This window comes from Polypterus senegalus, chromosome 8 (genome assembly GCF_016835505.1).
Source record: "Polypterus senegalus isolate Bchr_013 chromosome 8, ASM1683550v1, whole genome shotgun sequence".
Lineage (NCBI taxonomy): Eukaryota > Metazoa > Chordata > Cladistia > Polypteriformes > Polypteridae > Polypterus > Polypterus senegalus.
The window spans coordinates 151667795-151694335 of NC_053161.1; the positions used below are offsets into that span (position 1 = coordinate 151667795).

At 39.1% G+C, this 26541-nt stretch overlaps 1 protein-coding gene across 2 annotated transcripts in view; it reads right to left on the bottom strand.

Moving 5' to 3' along the window:
* LOC120534391 (gastrula zinc finger protein XlCGF57.1-like) overlaps window positions 1-26541 on the bottom strand; it is a 54484-nt gene that overhangs the window by 20853 nt on the left and 7090 nt on the right. Inside the window, exons 1-3 of one of the 2 annotated variants that reach the window (XM_039761942.1) lie at window positions 26289-26437; window positions 22835-23298; window positions 10078-12249 (exon numbers count right to left, since the gene is read on the bottom strand). In XM_039761942.1, coding sequence (XP_039617876.1) covers window positions 11033-12249; window positions 22835-23261 — 1644 coding nt within the window. In that variant the 5' untranslated portion in view covers window positions 23262-23298; window positions 26289-26437 and the 3' untranslated portion in view covers window positions 10078-11032. Of the gene's footprint in view, window positions 1-10077; window positions 12250-22834; window positions 23299-26288; window positions 26438-26541 lie in introns of those variants that run through there. The other variant, XM_039761943.1, reaches the window with a different exon arrangement.

Sequence of the window (26541 nt, forward strand, 5' to 3'; positions counted from 1 at the left end):
TGTAACCCATCAGCTTTATACTTAATAATGTCACAGGTACTCCGACTGTACGTGGGGGCCAGACCGATGATTCAAACCCAGGACGGAGCCCTGCCAGTAACATCCGTGCTTTTATCCAGGAGCCCCTTCCTCTTCTATAAATGACGCCAAAGGGATGAGAAGGAAATGGCCAAGAGATTTTCTTATATGTTTCCAACTGATCATTGACGGTCACTGAATTAGCAGTTTACACGGATAAATAATCTGCGGCTCCTTGTAATGTTGTCCTTTTATACACACAAAAGAAATGACAAAAGCTACACTGACATAAACCCATATTAACTTAACAGGTCCACTTCAGCTTTGTATGAACACTGCGGGTTCGAGTGGTAAAGGAAAGAAACGGACTCACCAATGATAAGGAGACACGGGATCTGCCAGGGGACTACAAGGACACAACTGACTAAGTGGGGCACTTAGTTCAGACTCGCGACACATCCGTGCTACAAAACAGAGCGGGGAATGGGCCTCACAAGGTCTACGGTCTTTGGCGTTGCTGCCGCCGTCTCATTTCTCTTCTCATATGGTGTTGTGTCTGGTATTGTTATTCCATGCCAGTTGCCTTTCTTGTGACCTGCTTTCACAACAGCATACAGACCGAGCATCCAACGCCTGACGCGCAATTTGAAACGAGCTCAAAAATAACAATAGAAAAGGGCTGTTTCCGGTCGTGCGTGTGCGTTAGTGTATCAAAATAAAAGTCCATTCGACACTTGTACCCGTTCAGTTACAGTTAACGTGAGCTGATAGAACCTTACATGACAATTCTTAGTCCTGATTAATTCAATGGTGAGTTTCGAAAACGGCGCGGTGCCTACATCCTTTTTCACATTGTGTTGCGAGCAAGCAGAATTTAGACAAACGTTAATGCAGGTCAAATTTGAATTGAATTTCAAGTTGTGTTGCTCTGAACCTACTCACCTATCACACCAATGTAATCCATTTTGGTTATCTATTACACAGATTGCCTCGAATAAAACACTGGAAATTTAACGCGAGAGCTTTTTTCCTTCTCTCAAAACATTGGGCAGTGCGTTTCCAATCCGTACCGTCTCACGAATCCCTTACCGTTGTTCGCTTTGCGCAGTTGGCACGTTTTCGCAGCATCTCTTTGTACCTCCCTCAATCCCCCGAGGCATGCAGGTGAAGGTAACGCTCAACTCTAAATTGACGTTATGTGATTTTTTTTTTTTTTTTAACATACTGTACTTTATTAATCCGCGGGGGAATTGGTCCTTTTGGAGGTCAGAGTGCAGGGTCAGCCATCGTACAGTGCCCCCGGAGCAATTTTCAGGTTAAGTGCATTGATTAAGGGTCCAATGGAGTGGGATCCCTTCTGGTAGTTCCACCAAACTTCCAGATACCCGTGCAGATCATTATTCTCAGAGTTACCACTCCGCCAAAGTTCCTGAATTTTGACCGAGGCTGCTGGGATTGGACCCACTCCAGACTTGGATTAAAGTCAATCTGACAATGTTATATTATGCAAAAAGAAAAAAGAACCCGTGCACAAAAGCCCTGTTACAAATCAGCATTTCCTATCTGCCAGGCAAATTAATGGCTCCATTGTGGCAGTTTGATTTGTCAGAAATATTATTGCGGTGAGACTATGGCACAATAGCAAACAAGAACATGACCATTAGAAAGCTTTGTACACTTAAGATATAATAGGGAACATAATATTTATGGTATAATATCAGATCATAGGTGCAAATTAAAACAATAAAACTCGACCAATGGTTGACAAGAATGACCGTCCTTAACTATCAGAAACTTGATCCTGTTACCTGGTTTTTAACAGTTATACAAGCCAGACAAAATTTCCTTCACAAGTATAGTACATTTGGAAATTCATTTTTTTTTATTACAAGTTTAATGGCAACACAGAGATATTCAAAATGTAAAATGTTTTGCAACTTACAGTTAAACAGAAAAATTCATAAAAATATTGGCAGTTACGGTCTGGTACACATACTGGTGAATTGCATTGTTTTTTCTGATTAGATGTGATGCTCAAAATCTGATTTCTCATAAAGGCAACCCCTTAGGATTATCCATGGTGTGACTATTCCTTCTATATCTGTATACATATGTACACTTACATATACACATATTTATATACAAACACACGTATGTATGTGTGTGTATATATATATGTGTGTGTGTATATATTGTGAGACTTCTGAACTCAAACGGGTCGACACGGGGAAGTGCGACTTACGCGTCTGTTAAGGGTTGCTTGTCCGTCACCATGGCAACCACAGACTCGCAGTGCCACAGAAACAACTACAAGCCGACCACTGCCATGCGGAAAGTACCGGTTGCCCGATGGGTGATGCAGGGAACACAATAACTTGGCCACTGACCTGGCCCCGACCCTGCCCGTTTGCTGTGTCTGTGTATAGTAGAATGGTACATCCCACTACAATAAATAACCGTGCACTTCCTGTTTTGAGCTGAATAAAGCTGATTTTGTTAAAGTACTGACACTCAGCCTTGTCTTTGGGGTGCAAGACACCAATTCAACATCACGAAATATATATGTAGTGAACACAAGGGGTTGCCACCAGTGCCCCACACCCAAGACAAAAGAATACAGCACGTTACTTTGATAAAATAAAAAATATTTATTCTCACACATCAGTTTTCACAAACTTCTTTTGAACAATAAGCCACAAGAAATAAACAATAAAACAACAATGCATGAAGATAGGCTATAAGAAGATTGCCAACATCCTGAAACTGAGCTGCAGCACGGTGGCCAAGACCATACAGTGGTTTAGCAGGACAGGTTCCACTCAGAACAGGCCTCACCATGGTTGACCAAAGAAGTGGAGTTCACGTGCTCAGTGTCATATCCAGAGGTTGTCTTTTGAAAGTAGACGTACGAGTGCTGCCAGCATTGCTGCAGAGGTTGAAGGGGGTCAGCCTGTCAGTGCTCAGACCATACGCCCGCCACACACTGCATCAAATTGGTCTGCATGGCTGTTGTCCAAGAAGGAAGCCTCTTATAAAGATGATGTACAAGAAAGACCGCAAACAGTTTGCTGAAGACAAGCAGACTAAGGACATGGATTACTGGAACCATGTCCTGTGGTCTGATGAGACCAAGGATAAACTTACTTGGTTCAGATGGTGTCAAGCGTGTGCGGTGGCAGCCAGGTGAGGAATATAAAGACAAGTGTGTCTTGCCTACAGTGAAGCATGCTGGTGAGAGTGTCATGGTTTGGGGCTGCATGGATGCTGCTGGCAATGGGGAGCTATAGTTCATTGAGGGAACCATGAATGCCAACATCTACTGTGACATAGTGAAGCAGAAACTGTGCCGCAGGGCAGTATTCCAACATGATAACAACCCCAAACACACCTCCAAGACGACCACTGCCTTGCTAAAGAAACTGAGGGTAAAGATGCTGGACTGGCCAAGCATGTTTCCAAACCTAAACCCTATTGAGCATCTGTTGGGCATCCTGAAACGAAAGGTGGAGGAGCCCAAGGTCTCTAACATCCACCAGCTCCGTGATGTTGTTCCAGTGGCAACCTGTGAAGCTCCAGTGAACTCCATGCCCAAGAGAGTTAAGGCAGTGCTGGAAAATAATGGAGGCCACACAAAATATTGACACTTTGGGCACAATTTGAACATTTTTCACTTATGGGGTGTGCTCACTTTTGTTGACAGCAGTTCAGACATTAATGGCTTTGTGTTGAGTTATTTTAAGGGGGCAGCAAATTTACGCTGTTATACAAGCTGTACGCGGACTACTTTACATTGTCTTAAAGTATCATATCTTCAGTGTTGTCCCATGAAAAGATATAATAAAATATTTACAAAAATGTGAGGGGTGTACTACCTGTTGTGAGATACTGTATATGTGTGTTTGTGTGTATGTATCAACATGTATTAATATAATGCATATTCATGCAAGCAATGTAGTTCAAAGTGCTTTACATGATGACAAAAAGATAGTTACAGTATATGAAATTAAAAGCCAAAAAGGTTAGGCAATAAGTTGTCAGTCAGTTAGTCACTGTCCAACCCACTATATCTGAACACAGGGTCACGGGGGTCTGCTGGAGTCAATCTCAGCCAGCACAAGGCACAAGGCAGGAACAAACCCTGGGCAGGGTGCCAACCCACCACAGGGCACAAACACACTAGGGACAATTTAGGATCGCCAAGTCATCTAACCTGCATGCATAATATTACAGAATAAGTAACAAAGGAAAAAGATTACGGTTTGAGGACCAGGAGGACAGAAAAAACAAACTCCAGTTAGACTGGAGAAAAAAATAAAGTCTTCAGGAACCTGAAAAAAGCATCCACCCCCAAACAGGCATTCTAGCTAACATAAATGTTCTTAATTCAGTCCTCCTAGGTTTCAGGCCTCCAATGATAGGAATTTGATGAAGTTGCTGTTGTGGACAGCTGAGACACCCACCTTCATCCCATTATCCCAGGGGGCTGCATGGTGCCCTGATCAGGTGGTGGTGGTGCAGATCTCCACCACAGAAGAACCAGTAAAAACAGCAAAGATTAGAAGAGATTAGTACAGATTGTGGAACCCTGAAAAATAAGATACTTCTATACCTATATAGTCTGTTTGGGTACATCTAGCTACGGACAAGCCAAATTAAAATAATGGGTTTTTAGCAGATTTGTTTTTAATGCTCCACAGTAACTAGCCTGGCAGTTTCAATCGGTAAAGTTTTCCAGATTGAGTTCATAACAGCAAAAGAATAATAAGCAGATCTCTATGGATCATCGTGTGGTGGGGGTGGCAGTGCGCTGTATCAGCACATTCTCATAACCTCCTCCTCTATGCGAAGATCTGAGGTTACAATTTGGACTGTAGGGGGCAGGCATTCCAAAATATAGGATGGAGTGAGATTATCTAAGACTTTGTAAACCATTAATAGTATTTTAAAGTCAATTTTGAATGACACAGGTAACTAATGTAACAACGCTAAGACTGCTGAGATGTGTTCAGAGTTTGTTTTCCTAGTTAAGATTCTGGCAGCCGCATTCTGCACTAACTGTAATCAATTGATGTCTTTCTTAGGTAGTCCTGTTACGTGTACATTACAGTAATTTCTCCAACAATAAGCCGTGGATGATTAAAGTTGTACGACTCTTGGTAAAGACTCGTAATAAAGCTTTCCACTCTGGTGACAAACAGCAGTACAGTGTTGACAGGTCAAAGCTGAAGAGGGGCATCAGAGATGCCAAAGGAGCCTACAAGTGTAAATTGAGTGTTATTTGGACAACTCAGACCTCTGCCATGCATGAGAAGTTATACATCACATCACTAAACGAAACAGTAATACCAGCCCAGCTACCAGGAGCAGCAGTTCCTCACCTACAGAGCAGCTTAACCACTTCTTCAGACATCATAGGGAGGACAGACCAGGACCAGTCATGACCACCATTCCAGCTCCAGATACCAGCAGCTAAGTACTCACTAGACAGTCTGCGGCTGTTATACGCACACAAAGCGGCTGGACAAGATGGTGTCCCAGGATGGGTTCTCAGTTACTGTGCTGCAGAGTTAGTGGAGGTATTTACAAATACAGTATCTTCAATCGATCTCCATCCAAGTGCACTGTCCCTACCCACCTGAAGACATCCACCATAGTACCAGTTCCAAAGCAGACTACAGTAACCTGCCTCAATGAGTACGGGCCAGTGGCAGCAACACCAGTAAAATGTCTGGAAAGACTGGTCCGCAAGTACATCAAGGCTGCTCCCCAACTCACTCTAGACCCTCAACAATATGCATACAAATCCAATAGGTCAAGAGACATTTTTGCTGTCCTTCACACTATTACTCCACCAGGAACATCTACACGGCTGTTGTTTGTGGATAACAGTTCTGCTTTTAATGCCATCACACCCAGCAGACTGTTTTTCTGGATGTCCAACCTGAGCCTGTAGCATAACATTTGCCAGTGGATACAGGACTTGTTAACAAACCAGCCACAGCCAATCAGGATGGACCCCCACCACTCCCCCAACTCTGACACTCAGCACAGGACCGCCACAAAGCTGTGTGTGGAGCCCTTTACTCTCTGTATACATACGCCTGCATAGCAGACCACACCACCAATGCCTTTACTACATTTGCAGACAATACAACAATAGCAGGGCTGATCACTGATGGAGAAAAGTCTGCCTACAGGGAGGAGGTATGTAGACTGACAGACTGGTGCTTAGAGAACAACTTGATACTTAACACCAACAAAACTAAAGAACTGATCATTGATGTCAGGGAGAAGCAGGATGGGCACCAGCCACATATATAAACAGTGACAGAGGGGACAGAGTCTCTAGTTTTAGGTTCTTGGGTACCCAAATCTCAGAAGATTTCACATGAACCACACACACAAAGTCACTGGTTAAAAAAAGCACAACAGCAACTTTACATCCTGAGAAATCTCAGGAAGGTTGATATGTCACAAACGCTTCTGTTGTCAATTTGTCTTTGTTCCATCAAGAGTGTCCTGACTCGTGTGGTACTGCAACAGCTCAGCAGATGACAAAAAGGCTCTGCAGAGAATCATAAAAACAGCAGAGAAAATTACTAACACACCTTTGACTACTTTGGAAGACATCTACACCTCTCGACGTCTGCAGAAGACATCCAGCAACATGAAGGACTTGAATCAGCGAGCACACAAACTGTTGAAGCGTCCACCTTAGGGAAGAGATACGGGGCCATTACAGCAGGGACCACGAGAAGAGTTTCAACCCCAAAGACATTACTACATTAAATTCTGTACTGAAATCACACACCTGTATGTGAAATATCATATTATTATTTATTATTTTCTTAATGTGTGCAATATTTAAAAAAAAAAACTTTTTTTTTTTGCATATGCTAACAATTGTGTAATGTGTGAGCTCTCCATGTGAGAATATTAGATGTGTGGTTTTTAAATGTATATTTTGAGCATCATTTCAGGTAGTGTACCAGAAATCTCATTGTATGTGCTATGCAGTGACAATAAAGGAATCTTATCTTATGTAGTCACCTAAAAACAAGCATGATTTTTTTTTTTTCAGTGTCTTGTAAAATTATAAGAGGTCTAAGTTTTGCTATATTCTTTAAGTGAAACAATGCAGTCCTGGCAGTCTGATTAATATGCGACTTAAAGTTCAGGTCAGAGTCAGTCATTACCACTACATTTTTAACCTCCGTCTTGACTTTTAAACCCAAGGGATCATCTTTATTTCTAATATTCTTACTATATCCATGTTTGTCAATCACCAAGATTTCTGTTTTTTTTTCCTGGCAGGTTTGGCACTCCAGCTACAATAAAAAAACCTCACTCTGTTCAGTGTGGTGCTAAGGTGTCACCCGTTGCATGGCTGCACTCAAATCCCAATCCAGGTGCTTCGTCATGTGGTGGGTAATCGGCACGCTCCCAATGTCGTCCTTCTTATTTAGTTTGAAAAAAGTTACTACTCATCTAGTCAGAAATACAAGAAAGTCATTGGATTAGAGAGTTAAGAGCATCAGGGACATCAAGCACTAAAGATAAATAAAAGCTGTGTGTCATCTGCGTAACTGTGGTAGCACACCTTGTGCTTTGAGATAATCTGACCTAATGGAAGCACATAGATTGAAAAGAGCAGTGGACCCGGAATACATCCTTGTGGTACACCATATACTGTATAGTAGCATGGGTCTCCAGAATACAATCACCACAGCTAACAAAGACTTTTCTACCTGTTAAGTAAGACTGAAACCAATTTAAGATGCTGCCAGAGAGGCCCACCCACTGTCTAAAGACTATTTATATGAATACTGTGTTCTATGGGGTCAAATGTTGCACACAAGTCTAAGAGAATAAGACCAGATACATATCAACCCACAAGTCATTTACTACTTTAACCAGTGTTTTTGTCCTATTATTTGTTCTAAAACCTGACGGAAACTTATCAGGACTAGAATGTTGAATCAAGCAATTATTTAGCTGCTTAAACGGCCTTTTCTAGAATTTTACTTAAGAAAGGTGGGTTAGAAAATGGTCTGAAACTGTCAAAAACAGAGGGATTGAGATTATTTTTCATGAGCAGGGGTTTAACAACTGCAGTCTTAAGACAGTGAGGGAAGACCCTCATATCTAACGATGAGTTTACTATGTCAAGCATGAAGGACAAACCTCTCTAAAAAAAGCTTGCTGGTACAGGGTCAAAGATGCAGGTGTAGGGTTTCAGTAGAGAAATTATTTTTCGTAATTCGGGGAGATCTATTGCAGTGAAAGAATTTAAGTCGTTTAAAAGAGAATGCTGGGATTCAATCGGATTAACTTGGGGGAGATGTACAGTATTACTTCTTATATTATTTATTTTTTGTTTAAAAAAAATATAGCAAAAGCCTCAAGTTTCACTAGTAGTTTTTAGGAGGCATTCCACTGAGAGAGAGAGAGAGAGAGAGAGAGAGAGAGAGAGAGAGAGAGAGAGAGAGACCATACATCACACCCCTTGATTTAATGATTTCCTGCCTTTCTTCTCTGCAGATCCTCTCAAGCACTTGCAGGGTGGATGGAGACTCTCAGCTATTATCTGGTCTGCGCTTTGCTGCGCCACTCAAGAACATTCGCAGAATTGATATATATACATACATACACATATATATATATATATATATATATATATATATATATATATATACATATATATACATATACATACATACATACATACATACATATATATAGCTTTTTTCACATTAACTTTAATCTCCTCCTGCCTACAAGTTATGCTGATGAGAATTTTTCTCGGCATTTCCTTGCCATAATACACTTTCAGGGTGTGAATGATGCCCAAATCCAATGGCTGAAGCACCACTGTGCAATTGGGTGGGAGGAATTCAACGCAAAACATTATTTAAATGTGGACACGTTGTGTGCAGCACAGTTATCAATCAGAAGCCAAATCATCCTTTTCTTCTTCTTCTTCATATTGTGAGGTTTTTGAACACTTTTGGGATCCCCCACTCCCCACCCAACCGGAACGACACGCTGAAGTGCGTCCTGAAGTGCGATTGCGTCATCTGTGGAAGATTGTTTGTCTGTTGCTGGGGCAGGGCAATAGGAGGTTCACAGTGGTGCAGTGAAGTGCAGCAGGAGTAGCAAGCCAGCAGCTGATCCGTCTGCATCTCGTTAGTGTGTGTTCAACCGACACCAAATTGTTTGATTTTTGTCAACAGATCTTACACAACTACCTTGTATCCGTTCTAAGATTTGAAGTATCTTTGATCTGCAGAACTGTGTACAGAAGTAACGAGTCAAGTCACTGTACTTGAGTCTCTGCATCATTCTTCATTGGCACAGCCAAAGGAGGTTGAACGCTACCACTACGTATTTGTTCTTTCATCCGATAAAAAAAAAAAATAAAAATGGACTAGTGTTGTGGTTTTCAGGTCACACAGACAATTTTTATCTCCTCCTTGTTTAAAAAAAAAAAGAAAAACCAAGAAATCAACCTTGATTAAAACCAGCAGGCTACAGAGTATGTTCTTTGAATAGATCTTTGTTATCTCAAGTGTGCCACTTAATAATTAGATTGTCTTTCTCAAGTTACCAGCCCTGAGAAGTAACACAATTTGGAGCATTGATTTTAATACTGTACTGCATCAAATAATTAGCCTGAGAGAAGAAATATTCCTAATTATAAACTTAAGTTTATAATTATTATCTACAAATTTTCACAATGTTATCTATAAGTTTAGGGTTACTCACCTGAGAATTTAAGACTTTTCCTAAAATATGCTGAATGTCAATAATTTTCCACAAGCAATACCTGTGACCAGCCATGTATACCAACTTCAGGGAGTAACATTTACCCAACTAAATTATTTACTAGTACTATCTGAAAACTGCTATCCCACCACATGCTCCAAAACTTGATCTGATCAACCTGCAGATACCATGTATAACAAAACTTTGCTTTTGTTTATTGGCAATACATAAAACTAAATTTTCATTTGTAATATCCTTAAATGAAATAAAATAAATAAGAGATCATTCATAATCTAAACATTTAGCATTTTACTATAGAACAACTAGAGAATCCATGTTTAAATATATATAAAAAAAAGTTTAGAATACAACAGATGATGAGTGTTTACAAGTTGGTCTCTCCACCTTCAGGCATACAGTACATATTTCAAATAATGTCCCAATAAAAATACAACTTCATTGCAAGTCCTTTCTCTACTCCAAAGAGCGCAATACATGACACACTTGAGTACATTAAAAAGTTTTGTGCTTTATGCTTCAATAAGGTCCCAATAAAAATACAGCTTCACTTTAAGTCCTTCTCTCTAATCCCAAGGGGCACAATACACGATACATTTAAGCACAAAACACTAAAAGGTTTTGGAAGTAAAAGTGGCTAATGTGGTCAGACACTATGTTGTCATCTATGTGGTTTGTTTTTATTAATATCTTGGCACATTCTGGTATGGAGATGTAAGCTGTTAAAGGAACAAGTGGATTCAACATCTGTGACTTAATATCTTCTGGTTATTGACAATTTTCATCCTGCTTTCTATTTCTTTGGTTGTTGCCTTAGGCCACTTCATGTGCATGTCTGTGCACTGCTCTATAATCTAACAATGACTATCCAGCCTGCTTCTAAAATGCCTTGTTGGATGCCTCTGTATATATTTCTTCAGAAGTTCTGTTTCATCTGCTGGTACAGTTACTTGTAGGTTTCCTCTCCATATTGGAGTTGTCCTTGAACCTTCCATTTTGTGTATTCTCTCTGCTTCTGTTTACTGTATATCTTTAATTCCATGATACTGCAGGTATGTTAAATTTAATATTTACCATTATGAAGTCCTGGTCTTCATATGCCGGAATGTGACTTTAGCTGATGTATCGTGCTAACTACTGTGTGCGACTCCATCTTTACCAACTGGTTTTAAATAACAGCAAAATTTCATTTAAGGTGGAATTTAGCTTTAGTGTTTTTTGTTTTGAGCAGTTACTGTTCAAGTGTGAGGCTTTGATGTATTATACTAGAATCTGTTAACTGTTGGGTTTCTCCAGTGTGAACTTTTACATGGTTCCGAAGACTACTCTTCCGTGAGAACTGTTTGCCACATTCAGAACAGTAATGAGGTTTCTCCCCAGTATGAGTTCTGGTATGAAGATGAAGATGGCTTTTTTGAGAAAACTGTTTGCCACATTCAGGACAGCTATATGGCTTCTCTCCAGTGTGTGTCCTTGTATGCCTTTGAAGACTGCTTATACGCGAAAACCGTTTATCACATTCCGAACAGCTATATGGTTTCTCTCCGGTATGAATTCTTGTATGACTCAAGAGACTGCTTATAAGTGAGAATTGCTTTCCACATTCAGAACAGCAATATGGCTTTTCTCCAGTATGAACTCTCATGTGTCTTTGAAGAGTACTACTGTCTGAGAATCGTTTTCCACATTCTGAACATGCATATGGTTTCTCTCCAGTGTGAATTCTTATATGCAACCTAAGATTGCTCTTTTCAAAAAATCGCTTGCCACATTCAGAGCAGCAATAGGATTTCTCCCCAGTGTGAATTCTCGCATGTTGCTGAAGGCTGCTATTGCTGGCAAATCGTTTGCCACATTCAAAACAGCAGCAGGGCTTCTCGACAATGTGAACTCTTTTGTGACTATGAAGATTGCTCATTTGGGAGAACCGTTTGCCACATTCAGAACAGGAATACGGCTTTTCTCCTGTGTGAATTCTTGTGTGGCTATGAAGGCTGCTAATTTGTGAGAATCGATTTCCGCATTTTGTACAACAGTATGGTTTCTCCCCAGTGTGAGTTTTCTCATGTTTCCGAAGACTACTCATCACAGAGAATCGTTTGCCACATTCAGTGCAGCAGTATGGCTTCTCTCCAGTGTGAATTCTTGTATGTATCTGAAGACTGCTATTACTGGAGAATTGTTTGCCACATTCAGAACAGCAGTGAGATTTCTCTCCTGTGTGAATTTTTGTGTGCCTCTTTAAATTTCTTTTAAGTGAAAATTGCTTGCCACATTCTGAACAGCAGTATGGGGCATTCACAACAGGCAAAGTAGTATACTGGAGAGATGTCACAATTGAACTCTCTGATCCGGAGGTTGATTCCTTTACATTTTCATCATGTGGTGCCAGGTGTAAAGGGGTCTGAGGAAATGAAGACAGAGGGAAGCCTCCATACTTCTGGAAATCTGTGGGGGGGGGAAAAAAAAAAAAAAATCACAAACACAAGTATATATTCTATAAAGAGCATTACAGAAAGAAATCCTGATGAGTTTATTTCTTGCTGAAAGCAGCAACTGGAACTGCATCGCAGAAACAATTTCATTAAAGTAAGGGCATTTATTTAGTTAGCAGCCGTAGCACATTGCTTAGCACGGATGCATAAAAGCTCACAAATAAGCACTACAAGCCAGTCTTAAAGATTACTGATTAAAATTACAGACATCACCTTTTTCTTTTATTTTCACATCATTTCCAAAACAGTTAAGCTGAAAGTTAGTGGTGTAAGCACCTGTATAGACTCAGTTTACTTCATGATCTTCCACCAGACATTTCCAATTTACACTGCCATGAAGATTAATGATTTCAGTACATCACTTGTGTATTTTAACATACTGTGCATTCACACAAATAGCCTGCTTTTTACATTGAGAGAGAGAGAGAGAGAGAGAGAGAATGACTGTAATTTATGTTCTGTTTCAATGCAAAATGTGATGAAATGATTTCAATGTGTGTTAGTGGTTTTTATAATTAACATAATAACAACTTTGATATCCTCCAGTGTCTAGCCATGACTGATTTGTGTAAGTGATGTAGTTATTTTGAGATGACACTGTAAGCAGAATGACCTTTCAGCAGTGTGATTCCCAGCAATGAACCTGTTCTATTATAGGAGCAAGCGCTCCTTACTGGGCACACAACAAAACCTCATATATACAACAGCAGCTTCACGACGGCTACACATACACACACCCACAGGTTGCTGTCAACAGAAAGTAGAATATGTATTCTTCCCGAGAACAAATAATAAAAAGAATTTAGAATAATTACATCAAACATCATTTCGTTGCCATACACCAACCTCCAAAACAAGGAAAACACTTGCTGAAATCTGAACCTTTGCTGTTTTATAACAGACATATTTGTTAAGTCACATTCTAAGCTGCTGGTAGAGGATGCTTTGTTTTAACTCAAATTACATTTCACTTAACAAAACTGATTTCTGGAGCAAAAACAGTTAGGATGGTGAAAAAAATATCTGACTGCAAAAAGATCAAATTTACCCTTTAAGACACAATCCTATATCAATGGCACAGGCACAACAAAATGGTGAATTTAAATTTTACATGTCCAAAGAGTATGCGACAGCATGAATACCCATTAGGGGGGGAAATACAGTATTAAAGATGAAAGTCCGGGAGAACTGGGTAACTGCAGCTGTTGCTCTTAACAAGTAAGAAAATAGGGAGTGAATAACCCCACTGTATCTAAAAAAAGAAAATCAGGAGTGGTCTCCCCTAGACTTTCTTGTATACTCAGATATGGGGATGGATATTTCAGGAGTAAACCGCAAGACAATGATTATATTTTTACCAGTAATAGCAGACTGCACAATAAAGTGCAGTGAATACACTTTTAATTTTCATTTTATTTCTCTGTACATTTATCATCCGTTTGCTTAGAGGTTGATGCGCTTGCTGCTTCCTGAGCAGCTCTTCTTTTCTCCACCCTAGCGGCCCGCTTCTTCTCTTCTAACGTTGGCATCTTTTCATGTTAAAACTGATTAAGAAAGTTTGTGTTGCAATTACTTAGTACATTTTTCTTAATTTTTCACTTAAGCCTTCAATCGGACTCAAGATGATTTAGCCGTACGCATGCGTTGCATGGCAGCCCTGCTGCCTAAAGTTGATTCTACAATAAAATAAAAAATAAAATGAGGAATAAAAATCATCACCCCGAAAGCAGACAGTAGATGTCACTTAGTATATGTGTACCAAATTTCAGGTCAACAGGTCAAACGGTTTGAGAGCTACAGGCGATTTAAAATCCTGGACAGACAAATGGATAGATACAGTACCCTATTATATTGGAAGATATGTACACTAAAGAATCATCAATAACAAATCAAATTAAATTAATAATGTATTGAAACAATTATTATAAAAGTAAAGTTGAATAAATCAGACTCTGCAGCTGCATGAAAAAAAAAAAAGTACCACTTCCTGTTAGTGGAAATAGCCCAAACGTTGATAGAAATCTACGTTTTGTACCTATTACTTGTATGAAAAATTAGGCTGACCTAAGTGAAAGCGTACTCAAGTTATCGTGTTTACATACTCTCTCACACACAGACAGACATAATTCCAAAAATGGTACTTTCGGACTCAAGGAGGTCTAAAATGTTGACATTCATCAAAATCGAATTTTTGTACAATTACAATACTTTCCCTAACAGAAAGTATATTGGACTCACAGAGGTCTAAAACATCGAGATTAATCAAAATCTCAAGGTCATATTTTTGGATGATTACAATATTTTCCCTATACGAGAAAGTAAAAAAATCTACACACACACACACTGATGCTTAACAAACAGAAACAAATGATAAAGCCTCATAGTCCACATGGAGTGTGAAGGGTGATATTTCCCCTCTTCATATTTGTGATCTTGTGGGAAAGACAACTACTGTCCAAGTACAAAAATTACCCATTGCAGGACAATGAAACCACCACATGCAAAATTAGGATTCTTTAAATATCTAAACAGTTGCACAAAAAATGTTAGTGTTTTTAATCACATCAATACATTTCTTGGCGGAGGACAGGCATAAGTAAACCTTGTCCCATAAAAGCCATGTACTCTAGTTCCAAAATCTGCCATTGCTTTTCATATACAGTACCATAAACCACCAACAGATGGTAAACTTTTGGGTCAAGCAGTGTCATGAGAGGGAAATCTACTGCAATTAGCTGCACTGCTGATTCATTGGATATCTTGGCATTTCCCTGTAAAGCACGTTAGTCAAGGTGCCCTGTACAAGTAAACCATTCAATTTCATTTACAGTGAAACCTCGGATTGAGAGTAATTTGGTCTGCAAGTGTTTTGCAAGACGAATTAAAATAAATGTTTAACTTGTTAAACAAGCAGTACGTATATGTTGTCTCCCGAGCTGCACGTAGGGACTGCGGGTAATCGTCTCCCATGCTCGTTCTCAGTCAATATGCCTCACTCATATAGTCAACATCCATAGGAGCGTATACAGTTTACTATAGCATGGTGATCACGTGTGTGTGTGTGCTGTAACGTGCGACTCCCTGTCATGCACAGCAAAACACGCGACTGAGTCTCAGTACTTAAGCAAAATCAGTCATATTCAGAGTGAAACAGGAACAGCATGGTTATTTATTGTAGCGGGATCTACCGCTCTCTTATACACAGACACAGCACTCAGGCAGGGTCATGAGCATGTTAGTGGCCAAGTAATACTGTGCTCTTGCATTTATAATGTTCCTTGCATCACCCATTGATGGCAGGCGCTTATAGCTTGACTGCAATCTTTTCTGATTCACTTTTACGGCGAACTGCTACAGTGCTGGGAGCCTGCGGTTGCTTTGGGATACTCTTCCTCATGTTATCCCGTTTGGGGAAATCCCAAAAGAGTTTAGAAACCTTATAGTGCATAAAGCATTTTTTTTTTTTTTTTATTTTGTGTCCAAGTGTACTGCAGCACCTATTCTAAACATCAATAGTACATTATCAGTACCTGATGCACTAAAAGTGTCAGTCACTAAATTATTACTTAAAAAGTCAGACCTAGACCCACACATAATAATTATAGGCCTATTTCAAATTTACCCTCTCTCTCTAAAACACTAGAAAAAGTAGTCGCCAATCAGCTTCAGTCACACCTTACGCATTACAATTTATTTGAGAAATTCCAGTCTGGATTCCACACTGGTCATAGTACAGAAACGGCAGCGACGCTGGTTGTAAACGACATTCTCATATCCTTGGATGAAGGAAACTCCACTGTAATTACTGTATGCTGTTAGACTTAAGCGTAGCATTTGACACCATTGACTATTCTATTTTACTGCACAGGCTAGAAAATGATGTTGGGCTTACAGGCACTGTGCTCGCTTGGTTTAGTTCTTATTTATCACATCGATTCCAATATGTACAGAAATGTGCCGACAGTACTCTTGTCTGAACTTATGGCTTACAAACCAGAGCATACATTAAGATCTCAAGATGCCGGTCTGCTTATGACTCCAAGCATTAATAAAATAACAGTGGGAGTAGAGCTGCTGATTAACTCAGAGGTGCCCACATTTTTTCGGCTTGCTACTTTTAAAATGACCAGGTTGAAATGATCTACCTACATTTAAAAAAAAAAAAAAATTAAATAAAAAAAATTAAAAATAAATATATACACAGATACTGAATATACTTTATACATAAAATGTATGTTGTCGTACCTTGCATAACTGAATAACCTTTATGGCACAATAACAATTCAATACATTTATGGTCACTACAGTGTTTGGATTTAATAATCGTCATGTGGGAAAAGGCTGACTCACATAAATAAGTAGAGCCTAATGCAGTCAAGGAGCTTTTGAATTCAGCCGAGTGAAAAATGACAGCTGTCTGATTAACTGCGATTTTAGTTCCCTTTCCTTTCTCTTTCTCAGATCGCTTTTTGGAAGGACGTCAGTTTCGTAGTTTTTATGAACAGTTCGAAAATGCCTGTCCACATTTTCCTTCTTTGGAATAGCAATGATAGATTGACAGATCAAAAAAAATGCACTTCGATTGTGACATTGTGAGAAAAAATCCTCTTCCAATTCTACTTCCAGCCCATACCCTTCCCAAACAATTTTTTTTAAATCCCTTCTTTAGTCAATATAAATTGGAAGGCTAACTAGATCACAGCCGGAGTTTTGCAGTACCTCACTCGTTTGATCAAGCGTGCGGGATGTCCAGTGTCTTAGAAGAAAGGAGATCTCAGACTATCTGCCCTGTATGTCAATCAAGTGGCAAATGCCATAGGGAGGATATATGATAGACTAACGTTTAAAAAAAAAAATTTTTTTTTGAATGCAACGTGATCTACCTGCACTACCTTTGCGATTTACCGGTTGATCGCGATCAATGCATTGGGCACCCCTGGATTAACAATACAGACTGCATCTCTGTTGTTAGTCATTAGCACTAAAACATAAGTAACATGATAATTATAATTTGATACTAACCCTCACCTATTCTGTTTCTCTTCTCAGTACTCAAATGTGGCACGGCCACGGCCCACCTGCCAAGTTGTTTTGCCTGCCTAAGGTAAAGGCATCCCTGATGTAGGATCGCAGGAATCGTGGGGTAGAGGGGTCCTTTCATTGGATTGGCTGGCCCAGCGCTGTTTCAGCTGTGGAATGGCCAAATGGGGGAGGCAGCTTGATGGCTGAGGTCTCCAGGACTCTAATCATATTATGTGATATCATCTACTGTTAAATTCTGCTGCGTACTTGTACAATTTTCATTTTTATACTGTATTGAGCATTTGTTCTGTTCTGTGTATTGTATTGTATTGACCCCCTTCTTTTTGACACCCATTGCATGCCCAACCTACCTGAAAAGGGGTCTCTCTTTGAACTGCCTTTTCCCAAGGTTTCTTCCATTTTTCCCTACAAGGTTTTTTTTGGGAGTTTTTCCTTGTCTTCTTAGAGAGTCAAGGCTTGGGGGCCGTCAAGAGGCAGGGCCTGTTAAAGCCCATTGCGGCATTTCTTATGTGCTTTCGGGATATACAAAAATTAATCGTATTGTATAGTGACTCTTTAGGCAAAAGCAACTGTCATTGGAGAGGTTTCCTTGTTAAAGTCTCAAAAAAAGAGAAAGATTCCAGCGAGCCAACAGATAGTATTGATTGCTATTAGTTAGAGTGAATGTCGTCCTACACAATAACTCTCCTCCTCCTCTCTCTATTATCTCCCGCACACCAGCCAAGATTCTTTTCAATGGTGCAGGTTAATTTTTCTTTTTTTTTACTTTATATTTTGTATTAATCATTTTTCTATAAATATTTGTAAGTTGTGAAATGAATCTGACTTTCCATTATTTCTTACGTGGAAATTTGCTTTGATATACGAGTGCTTTGGATTACAAGCACGTTTCTGGAACGAATTATGCTCACAAAACGAGGTTCCACTGTATTTGTTTCATATAAATTATGCCTCACCTCATATTTTAAGTGTACTAATTAGGTTTTTCAAACTATGGTAACTTGCATGATCAATAGCACTTGCTGATTTCCAGTATGTACTGAAGAAGGGATCATGTATCAGAATCACTGTGTATAAACCTGTACTCAAGTGTTTTAGAAAAGTATTTAATTATCAGATGGAATCCATGCCTTCTTCTTAATGTACAATAGTGGAGATTCTAAAGCACTATAAAGAACCCAAACAAGCTTTCCTATTAAATCAACAAACAGTTCAAATTAGAGGTGATGATCCTAGCAGTGAAAATTTCACTTTGGTAAGCCCATGGGAAAATCCTACTGACCACGGCTGCACCAGAAGTCACTAATAGAGCACTTGGGACTTCTTATAAGAAACAGCCACAAAAGGGTTTTTTTTAACATCAGGACATCAGTCCACATTCCAGCAACCCAAAAACCTCCATTCCTGCAGCAAAGGTAAATCATCCAGGTATGATTTTTGGATGCATTTGAAGCGGCAATGGACTGGTTTATCAGCAACAGACCAGAACTGTGTGCTTTTGCTCAAAATATGCTATGGGCAAGTAAGCATACAGTAATCCCTCGTTATATCGCGCTTCGACTTTCGCGGCTTCACTCTATCGCAGATTTTAAATGTAAGCATATCTAAATATATATCACGGATTTTTCGCTGGTTCGCGGATTTCTGTGGACAATGGGCCTTTTAATTTATGGTACATGCTTCCTCAGTTGGTTTGCTCAGTTGATTTCATACAAGGGACGCTATTGGCAGATGGCTTAGAAGCTACCCAATCAGAGCATGTATTACATATTAAACTAAAACTCCTCAATAATATAAAGATATGCTTCCCGCGCGATGCTTGATTGTTTGCTTTTCTCTGTCTCTCTCACTCTCTCTGACATTCTCTCTGCCTGACGGAGGGGGTGTGAGCAGAGGGGCTGTTTGCACAGAGGCTGTTTAATTTGAAGATATGGACGCTCCTCTAAAAAAATGCTGCTTTGTTGCGGTGCTTCGGCAAACTTAAAAGCCCAAAAGCACGTATTGATTTTTTGATTGTTTGCTTTTCTGTCGTGCGCTCTCTCTCTCTGACATTCTCTGCTCCTGACACGCATTCTTTGAAGAGGAAGATATGTTTGCATTCTTTTAATTGTGAGAAAGAACTGCCATCTCTGTCTTGTCATGGAGCACAGTTTAAACTTTTGGCTAAAGGATGTTATTTCATGTCTAGAGGGCTCTAATAATGTTAACAGTGTGGGAGAGTTTATAAGGGCTTAAAATATATAAAAATAACCATACAAACATATGGTTTCTACTTCGCGGATTTTCACCTATCGTGGGGGTTTCTGGAACGCAACCCCCGCGATCGAGGAGGGATTACTGTATACCTTATTGATCACTAGCCAATTTTATTACTGTGGGGTGATGGAAAACTCTTGCATATGTATTTGCACTTCTAAGCTTCCACTCCTGCCAGTAAAGCAAATTAAACAATGCTTTCAGAGCAGAAGATTGAGAAGATCCAATTGAATGGATGGCGATCTAAATTGGTCACTGTTAAGGTGGGTGGTTGGTTGGAACCCATCCCAGCTAGCACAGGGTGCATAACATCATAACATCCTGAAGCCTTGCATGAGTTTCTTTACCATATGCAGGAATTTATGGGTAAGGTGTCAAATGAACTGCATGTGCGGACAAAGCAGGGAATAATCCAAGGAAAGTTGACTCAGCAACTTCAAAGGTCAACATCTTGCATAATTCCTGGGTGTAACTTGTGGGTAATGTGTTAGCAAAGGCAGAATGGTTTTAATTATTTATGGTGACATTGACACAAAAGAAACAATCATGTGAGGTTTGATCAATTTGCTTGGTTATTTAAGGAGACATAAAACGTAAGCATACCACGTACTGAGCTGCCCACTCTTCAGATTTTAGGGGTTTGTATCTCTGTATTGTGGGAAACATGAGAGTTTGCCATCAGTCAGGATTTGGCCCAGAGGTTGCCTGGGCGAATTGCAGAGGTCTTGAAAAAGAAGGGCCAACACTGAAAATATTAACTCTGCACATAAATTTACTGTGAAAAAACTCTGAAACTTATGAAATGCTTGTAATTATACTTCAGCATACCATAGAAAAAGCTGACAAAAAGATCTAAAAACATCGAAGCAGCAAACGTTTTGCAAACCAATACTTGTGTCATTCTTAAAACTTTTGGCCACGTCTGTGCAAGTGGTATGTTTCACTTCTGTTATCTGTAAGTGGAAACTACTTTTAGTAGTGAAGGAATGAAAGTAAATGAAAATGCTCACTGTTACTGCCATGAACACAAATGTTGCTTTTAAAACTAAGAATTAGCTTAGGCATTTTAAAATGTCACAACAGTAATAATACTCAATGAACATTCAATTAATTCTTACAAACTACAATATTAATGGCAGCACATGAAGGACAGGCCTGCAAGCCCCTGGTCTGTGTGTGTGTGTTGCCTCTCATACGTTCCTAGCCGAGAAACAAATAAACTAATAAACAAAGCTACTGGTAACCGTCACAGGTGAGGCCTTAAAGATGTACAAATCCAAACAGATATTTCTGCATTACTTTACCCTGATAACCCAGAAACCAGCTTTATGTTAATGAGAAAAAAAAGACATTTTATCATGCAGTGTTGTGATTTTTTAAGGATCCATATATTTAGAACCAGGAATTAATGCTAGTACTTATTAGTAAATGATATTACATTGCAATTAGTGAAATATTTGATTCCTATATGGGCATTGTCAGAAAAACTTTGTGTAAACCAAAGAAAATTTCTGCATTTTGATAACGAAAAGTTTTATACGTACAGATTTTCACTCTGATCATTAGAATTTCAAAGCATAGCGGAGGCCAAAGTGTACTATTGATTCAGGACATAACCCATGCAGACACAGACAAGTTTGTTTGGGAGCATAAAAACAAAAATGTAAAAAGTTGAAGTTGCAAATGCAGCAATACTCTGATCAAAGCAATGTAATCTGATGCTACATGTTGAGGAAAGCAGCCCCGGCGTGCATTTTAAGCCTTTTAAGTTAACATGAAATATTTTTGGAAAGGTACCGTGCTATCACTTTCAGCGCTGCTGCAATGAATATTATGACCTGCAACAATAAACTAAACTCAACTAAAAGCAAGAAAGTGGAAAGGGGAGGGAGTGATGAATCTTAACGTTTTAGACCTCTGTGAGTCCAATTTATTTTCTCGTAGGGAAAGTATTGTAATCGTACAAAAATTCGATTTTGAGATTTTGATGAATGTCAACATTTTAGACCTCTCCGAGTTCGAAAACACCATTTTTGGAATTATGTCTGTCTGTCTGTGAATACGATAACTTGAGTACACTTTCACTTAGGTCAGCCACATTTTTCATACAAAAGTAATAGGTACAAAATTCAGATTTCCATCAACTGTTGGGCTATTTCCACTAACTGGAAGTGGTACTTTTATTCATGCAGCTGCAGTCTCTGATTTATTCAACTTTACTTTTATAATAATTGTTCAATATATTATTAATTTAATTTGATTTGTTATTGACGATTCTTTAATGTACATAATATTTTCTTATATAATACACTACCGTGGCTGTCCGTTTGTCTGTCCATAATTTTAAATCACCTGTAGCTCTGTTTCACCTATTGACCTGAAATTTGGTACACATATACTATGTGCCTATACTGTCTGCTTTTGGGGTGATGCTTTGAATTCCTTTTTATTTTATTGTAGAATCAACTCTAGGCAGCAGGGCGGCTGTGCGCACGTGTGTATGGGCGCCGTTCTCATCCCTACCACCTTCGCTGTCACTTCTGCTACTTTCCATATCTCAAATCATTTGTGAGGCAGATAGCTAGAAGGCATCATGCATACCACCTTCACTTCCTCTACCTCTTCATAGATTAAGTGTTCAGTCTGCCTCAAGAATTATTTAAGTGTCAGCTTATGTGAAAAAGTAAGAAAAAACTTACTAAGTAATTGCAACACAAACACTGACTTAATCAGTTTTAACATGAAAAGATGCCAACGGAAAAAGAGAAGAATCGGGCTGCTAGGGTGGAGAAATGAAGATCTGCTCAGGAAGCAGCAAGCGCATCAACCAGTCTGAGCAAACGAATGCTAAACGTACAGAGAAAGAGTCTGAAAGCTATGAATGCTCACGTCACGTGTATTCACTGCACGTTCTCATGCAGCCCACCGTTACCGGCGTTTAAATGTTTTAAACTGTTTCAGTGTGGTGCTGAGGAGTCATCCGCTGTCCTTGGGTCCCAATCCAGGTGGTTTGTTATGTGGCGGGTGCAGCAATACACTATCAATGCATACTCCCAACCTCTCTCTCATAATCAATGAGAACCTGAACATCCACAAGGTACTCATGGTGGGTATAGTGGCAGAAGTTTGCAAAATGGATTCTGAATCTGTAGAATTTTTAAACAGATGTAAAATTGAAACTGATAATAACCAAGACTGGTGCATTTCTAATAAAAAAATTTTAAAAGTTTAGTACCTACCTTCTCCAGAGTAAGTTGAACATGATGCTTTCTCGTTAATTTCACAATCCAGAGATTCCAACTTTATAGGGACAGAATGATCCTGTAGGTAGCCATGTCCACTCAGGCAGGAGTCTAATCCTGTTACATCTTCATCTGGACAAATATACTCTGTTTTAATGTCCTCTTCCTTGACGCAACTTAAAATTTCAAATTTCAAATCTGTGCTGTCAGACATCTCCTCAGAGTCTTCTTTAATGGCAAGGGATTCCCATTCGCAATCTTCTTCCTTAATGTACAGACCTCTCTTCTCCATGGTGTATGGGAAATGGAGACCACTGTGCAAAGTGGGACTCTCCCCTTCGTTGACATTACTGCTGTCTTCACATTTAAACTTCATTTGTAGAGGCCTCTGAACAGCTGGGTAAACCTCATTCATTTCAAACATCTAGGTGTAACTAGCAGTGGAAGATTTCTCTTTTTCTCTGGAGAAAGAACAGGATAAAACATTATGAGGAGAGCATCAAAAAAAAATGGCAGACAAATGTGTCTTTAATGTTTGGATTCTGATTTGGGCAAAGGAGGATTCCAACATGAACAGTTTACATGATCCACTCTAGAATACAAACACAATGATTAGCCTGTCAGGATCCCCGAAATTTGCTCGTCTTTTATGGGAATTCTACTGATCTTGGTTTTGATTTTTATTTCCTGCAGCACTATTTTGGGCTCCCATTGTTGAGGTAGTGCCCTCATTTTTGAGCCTGTGTTCTCTGAGGTCATGAACTGTCAATTTCAATGACACGGAATAAAAGCCCCCTCGAAGTTGTTTCTGTATCCAAGTACAAGGATGCCCAATAAACATTTCACTGTTGCTTGTTTTGATTACAATATTCTTTTTGTTTCTCCAGTTTAGAGAGTTTTTCTGACTATGAATATTGCCTCGTATTTTGGTTTTGCTATGAAGTATTTCTGATCTCCACATTGCCTATTGCATCAGGGTGCTTGTGTTTTTTTGCAGCATGACAATCTGTTTCTATGTAATGAAAAAGCAGAAAATAGCATTTTTAAACTATTACAGCAAAGAGAAAGAACAGTCTAGAAAGTCACAAGTCTACCGATACACTAAGTTAAAACTTCAATACCAACCCAACACTGCTTAGCATTGAAGAATTGAGATTCTGAAGGGAAATTTAATTTCATCACATTCATGAATATGCATGAACACATGCAGAACAAAATGACTTTACTTTAACGCCAATCTGGAGGACTGCACATATATATACATGACAGCTCTCTGCATTCACCGTGCATCTGTTGCCAATGACTTGCATACATTGTGTTACCTATGTGGAGAATGACTAGGCAGCATTCAAGATGGGAAAATGTAGAAGTAGGAAATTACTAAAACTAAGCTGTTGCCAACTAATAAGCAAATTAAATAAACAAAAAAATAAAACTAAGCTCTTGAATGTGAATAATTTGTTCTGAAACAATTTTCACTTTCTGAATAAATATATTCAGTCCAAGACAGCAGAAGCAACAGACTTTAATTTAAATATATCTGCGGTACTAAAAAATATGCATAATGCAAAGAGTAGAGTGAACAAATGCTCCCCTTGAAAAGGCACAAGTCATTCACTTCAGTTACATAGTATAACAACATTTATTTATATAGCACATTTTCATACAAACAGTAGCTCAAAGTGCTTTACATAATAAAGATATAATAAAGTATGGTGAGTAAAACACTGCAACTGAAATTAGAAGGCTGGTGGTTTTCATGTTGTTGTGATGGATAAGTGTTTCTGCCTCATGGATTCAGCATCCAGGGTTCAAACCCAACACACTATCCCAATGGATGCAAGGGTTATCTTTGAACACCCCAAAAATATGCTGATTATATGGACTGGGATTTGCACATTAGCCCCCAAAACTGAATTGAATTAAGCAGATTGTGGTTCTTTGTGGGACCCCGAGCAAGTCAGCTAACCTTCTCGTATGACAATGGTAAGGTTTCCTGGATATTGTGGGTCACTTTGGGGGGAAAAAGGTGTAAGACAATGCAGAATGAATTTTGTCAGTCAAAATAAGAGAGTAGACTTGAACCCTGAACTTCATAAAATGTTAATGTTTCAAGGAAAATTAACTTTTCCAAGGTGTGGATAATATTCATTTTGAAATCTCTGAAACATACTATAGCTATCTTTAACATGTTACTCTACCCCTCCAATTTCTTTAGAATGACTAACCTGAGTCCACTGTTATATTAAATATGGCAAACAACCAGGATTAGAAGAACCAAAACTATTAGTATTGTCAGTCAGCTGGCTATGATTTGTGACTCCAATTAAAGTTTTTAACCATGTTAGCAGCTACCCTGATTTTAAACCACAAACATTAAACTCTGTTAAAATTACGTGCCTTAATGATTCAAAAGGGTTTTAAGAGTACTTGCAGACAATCCGGTGTTGGGTCTGTATCAAAATTACATAAACTGATAATCTGTGCCATACAGCTTCCGTTTACTTTTTAAAATGTCTACACCTACACAATAGTCTTCAATTGGTTTACCACACCTGGAACAATTTAAAATTTTTTAAAATTTGCAACACCACATTATAAGAGATCCCTCTTGCCAATGTCACTTTCAAAACGTGATTGTATACCATTCCGTCTTACAACTCTAATAAATTGTGATTTCATTGCCAATTACTTCCATTTTCATGCAGTGAAAAATTCTCATTATTTTCTTCTAAACCTTCATTCCTCAACAGATGTTTAATCGCGGAGTACTACATAAACAATTAAAAGTATAACGACGTTTAGTCCCAGTTCCAAATCACAGTAATCCACGTTTAATAACCGTAATAACGAAGACAGTGACAACTACGAACTGGCGTCCACTTTGAAACAACCCGAGAACAGCTCCACTCTCCCACACTTCGCAAAAAGTACTCCAAATTTTTAATTTTGAACGCTTATTCTAAACAAATCTCGCAAATTATGGAAGGGTCTGAGGCTTACTGGGGAGCTCTCCATAAAGATAAATCACATAGAAGAGAAGCATGTTTTACATGACAAATTACCAAAACCTCCAACCTATCCCAGGAAAACACGCAGAACTATATTACAAATATAGCAGTCCTGTCAAGTAACACAGAATCTCTGCAACAATATTATCCAAAATTAGTTCATTACAAAAAAAAATAAAATAATAATACTTCATCCAAGGTTTGGGAAGAATTATTGCGGCGGCCATTTCAGACGGACAGAAAGTACAAAAACGTTATGAATTTTCGGAAGGGCCGCAGATGGGGTTAGTGTGTTGCAAAGAACAACTGCGATTCGGTAATGAAAAGCAAGTGATCGATCTAGTTGCCCATTAGCGGTGCAGACATGCAGAACTACGGTGAAATCAGGAGCGGCTGCTCCTTCTCGCTTACTCTCGTATAGTCTTTGTGTAGGTACGTACCTTCCTTGCTCGCCCTCTGTCTCGGGGCTATGCCTTACTTTAATGTGGCCTAAAACGACAGGGCCACACAAACTAATGAGTTCGACGACTACAACTTGACATTCTGTCTTCCAGTTCAACGCCACCGCCACAACCGTGCAGCAACAGTTGCCAACTAACTAACAACTACTACTTCCGGTCACAAGAGCAAAAGAAACGTATCAAATTAAAAGTCACTCATTGAAAACTACTTCCGCTCCAAAGTCCAACTGAA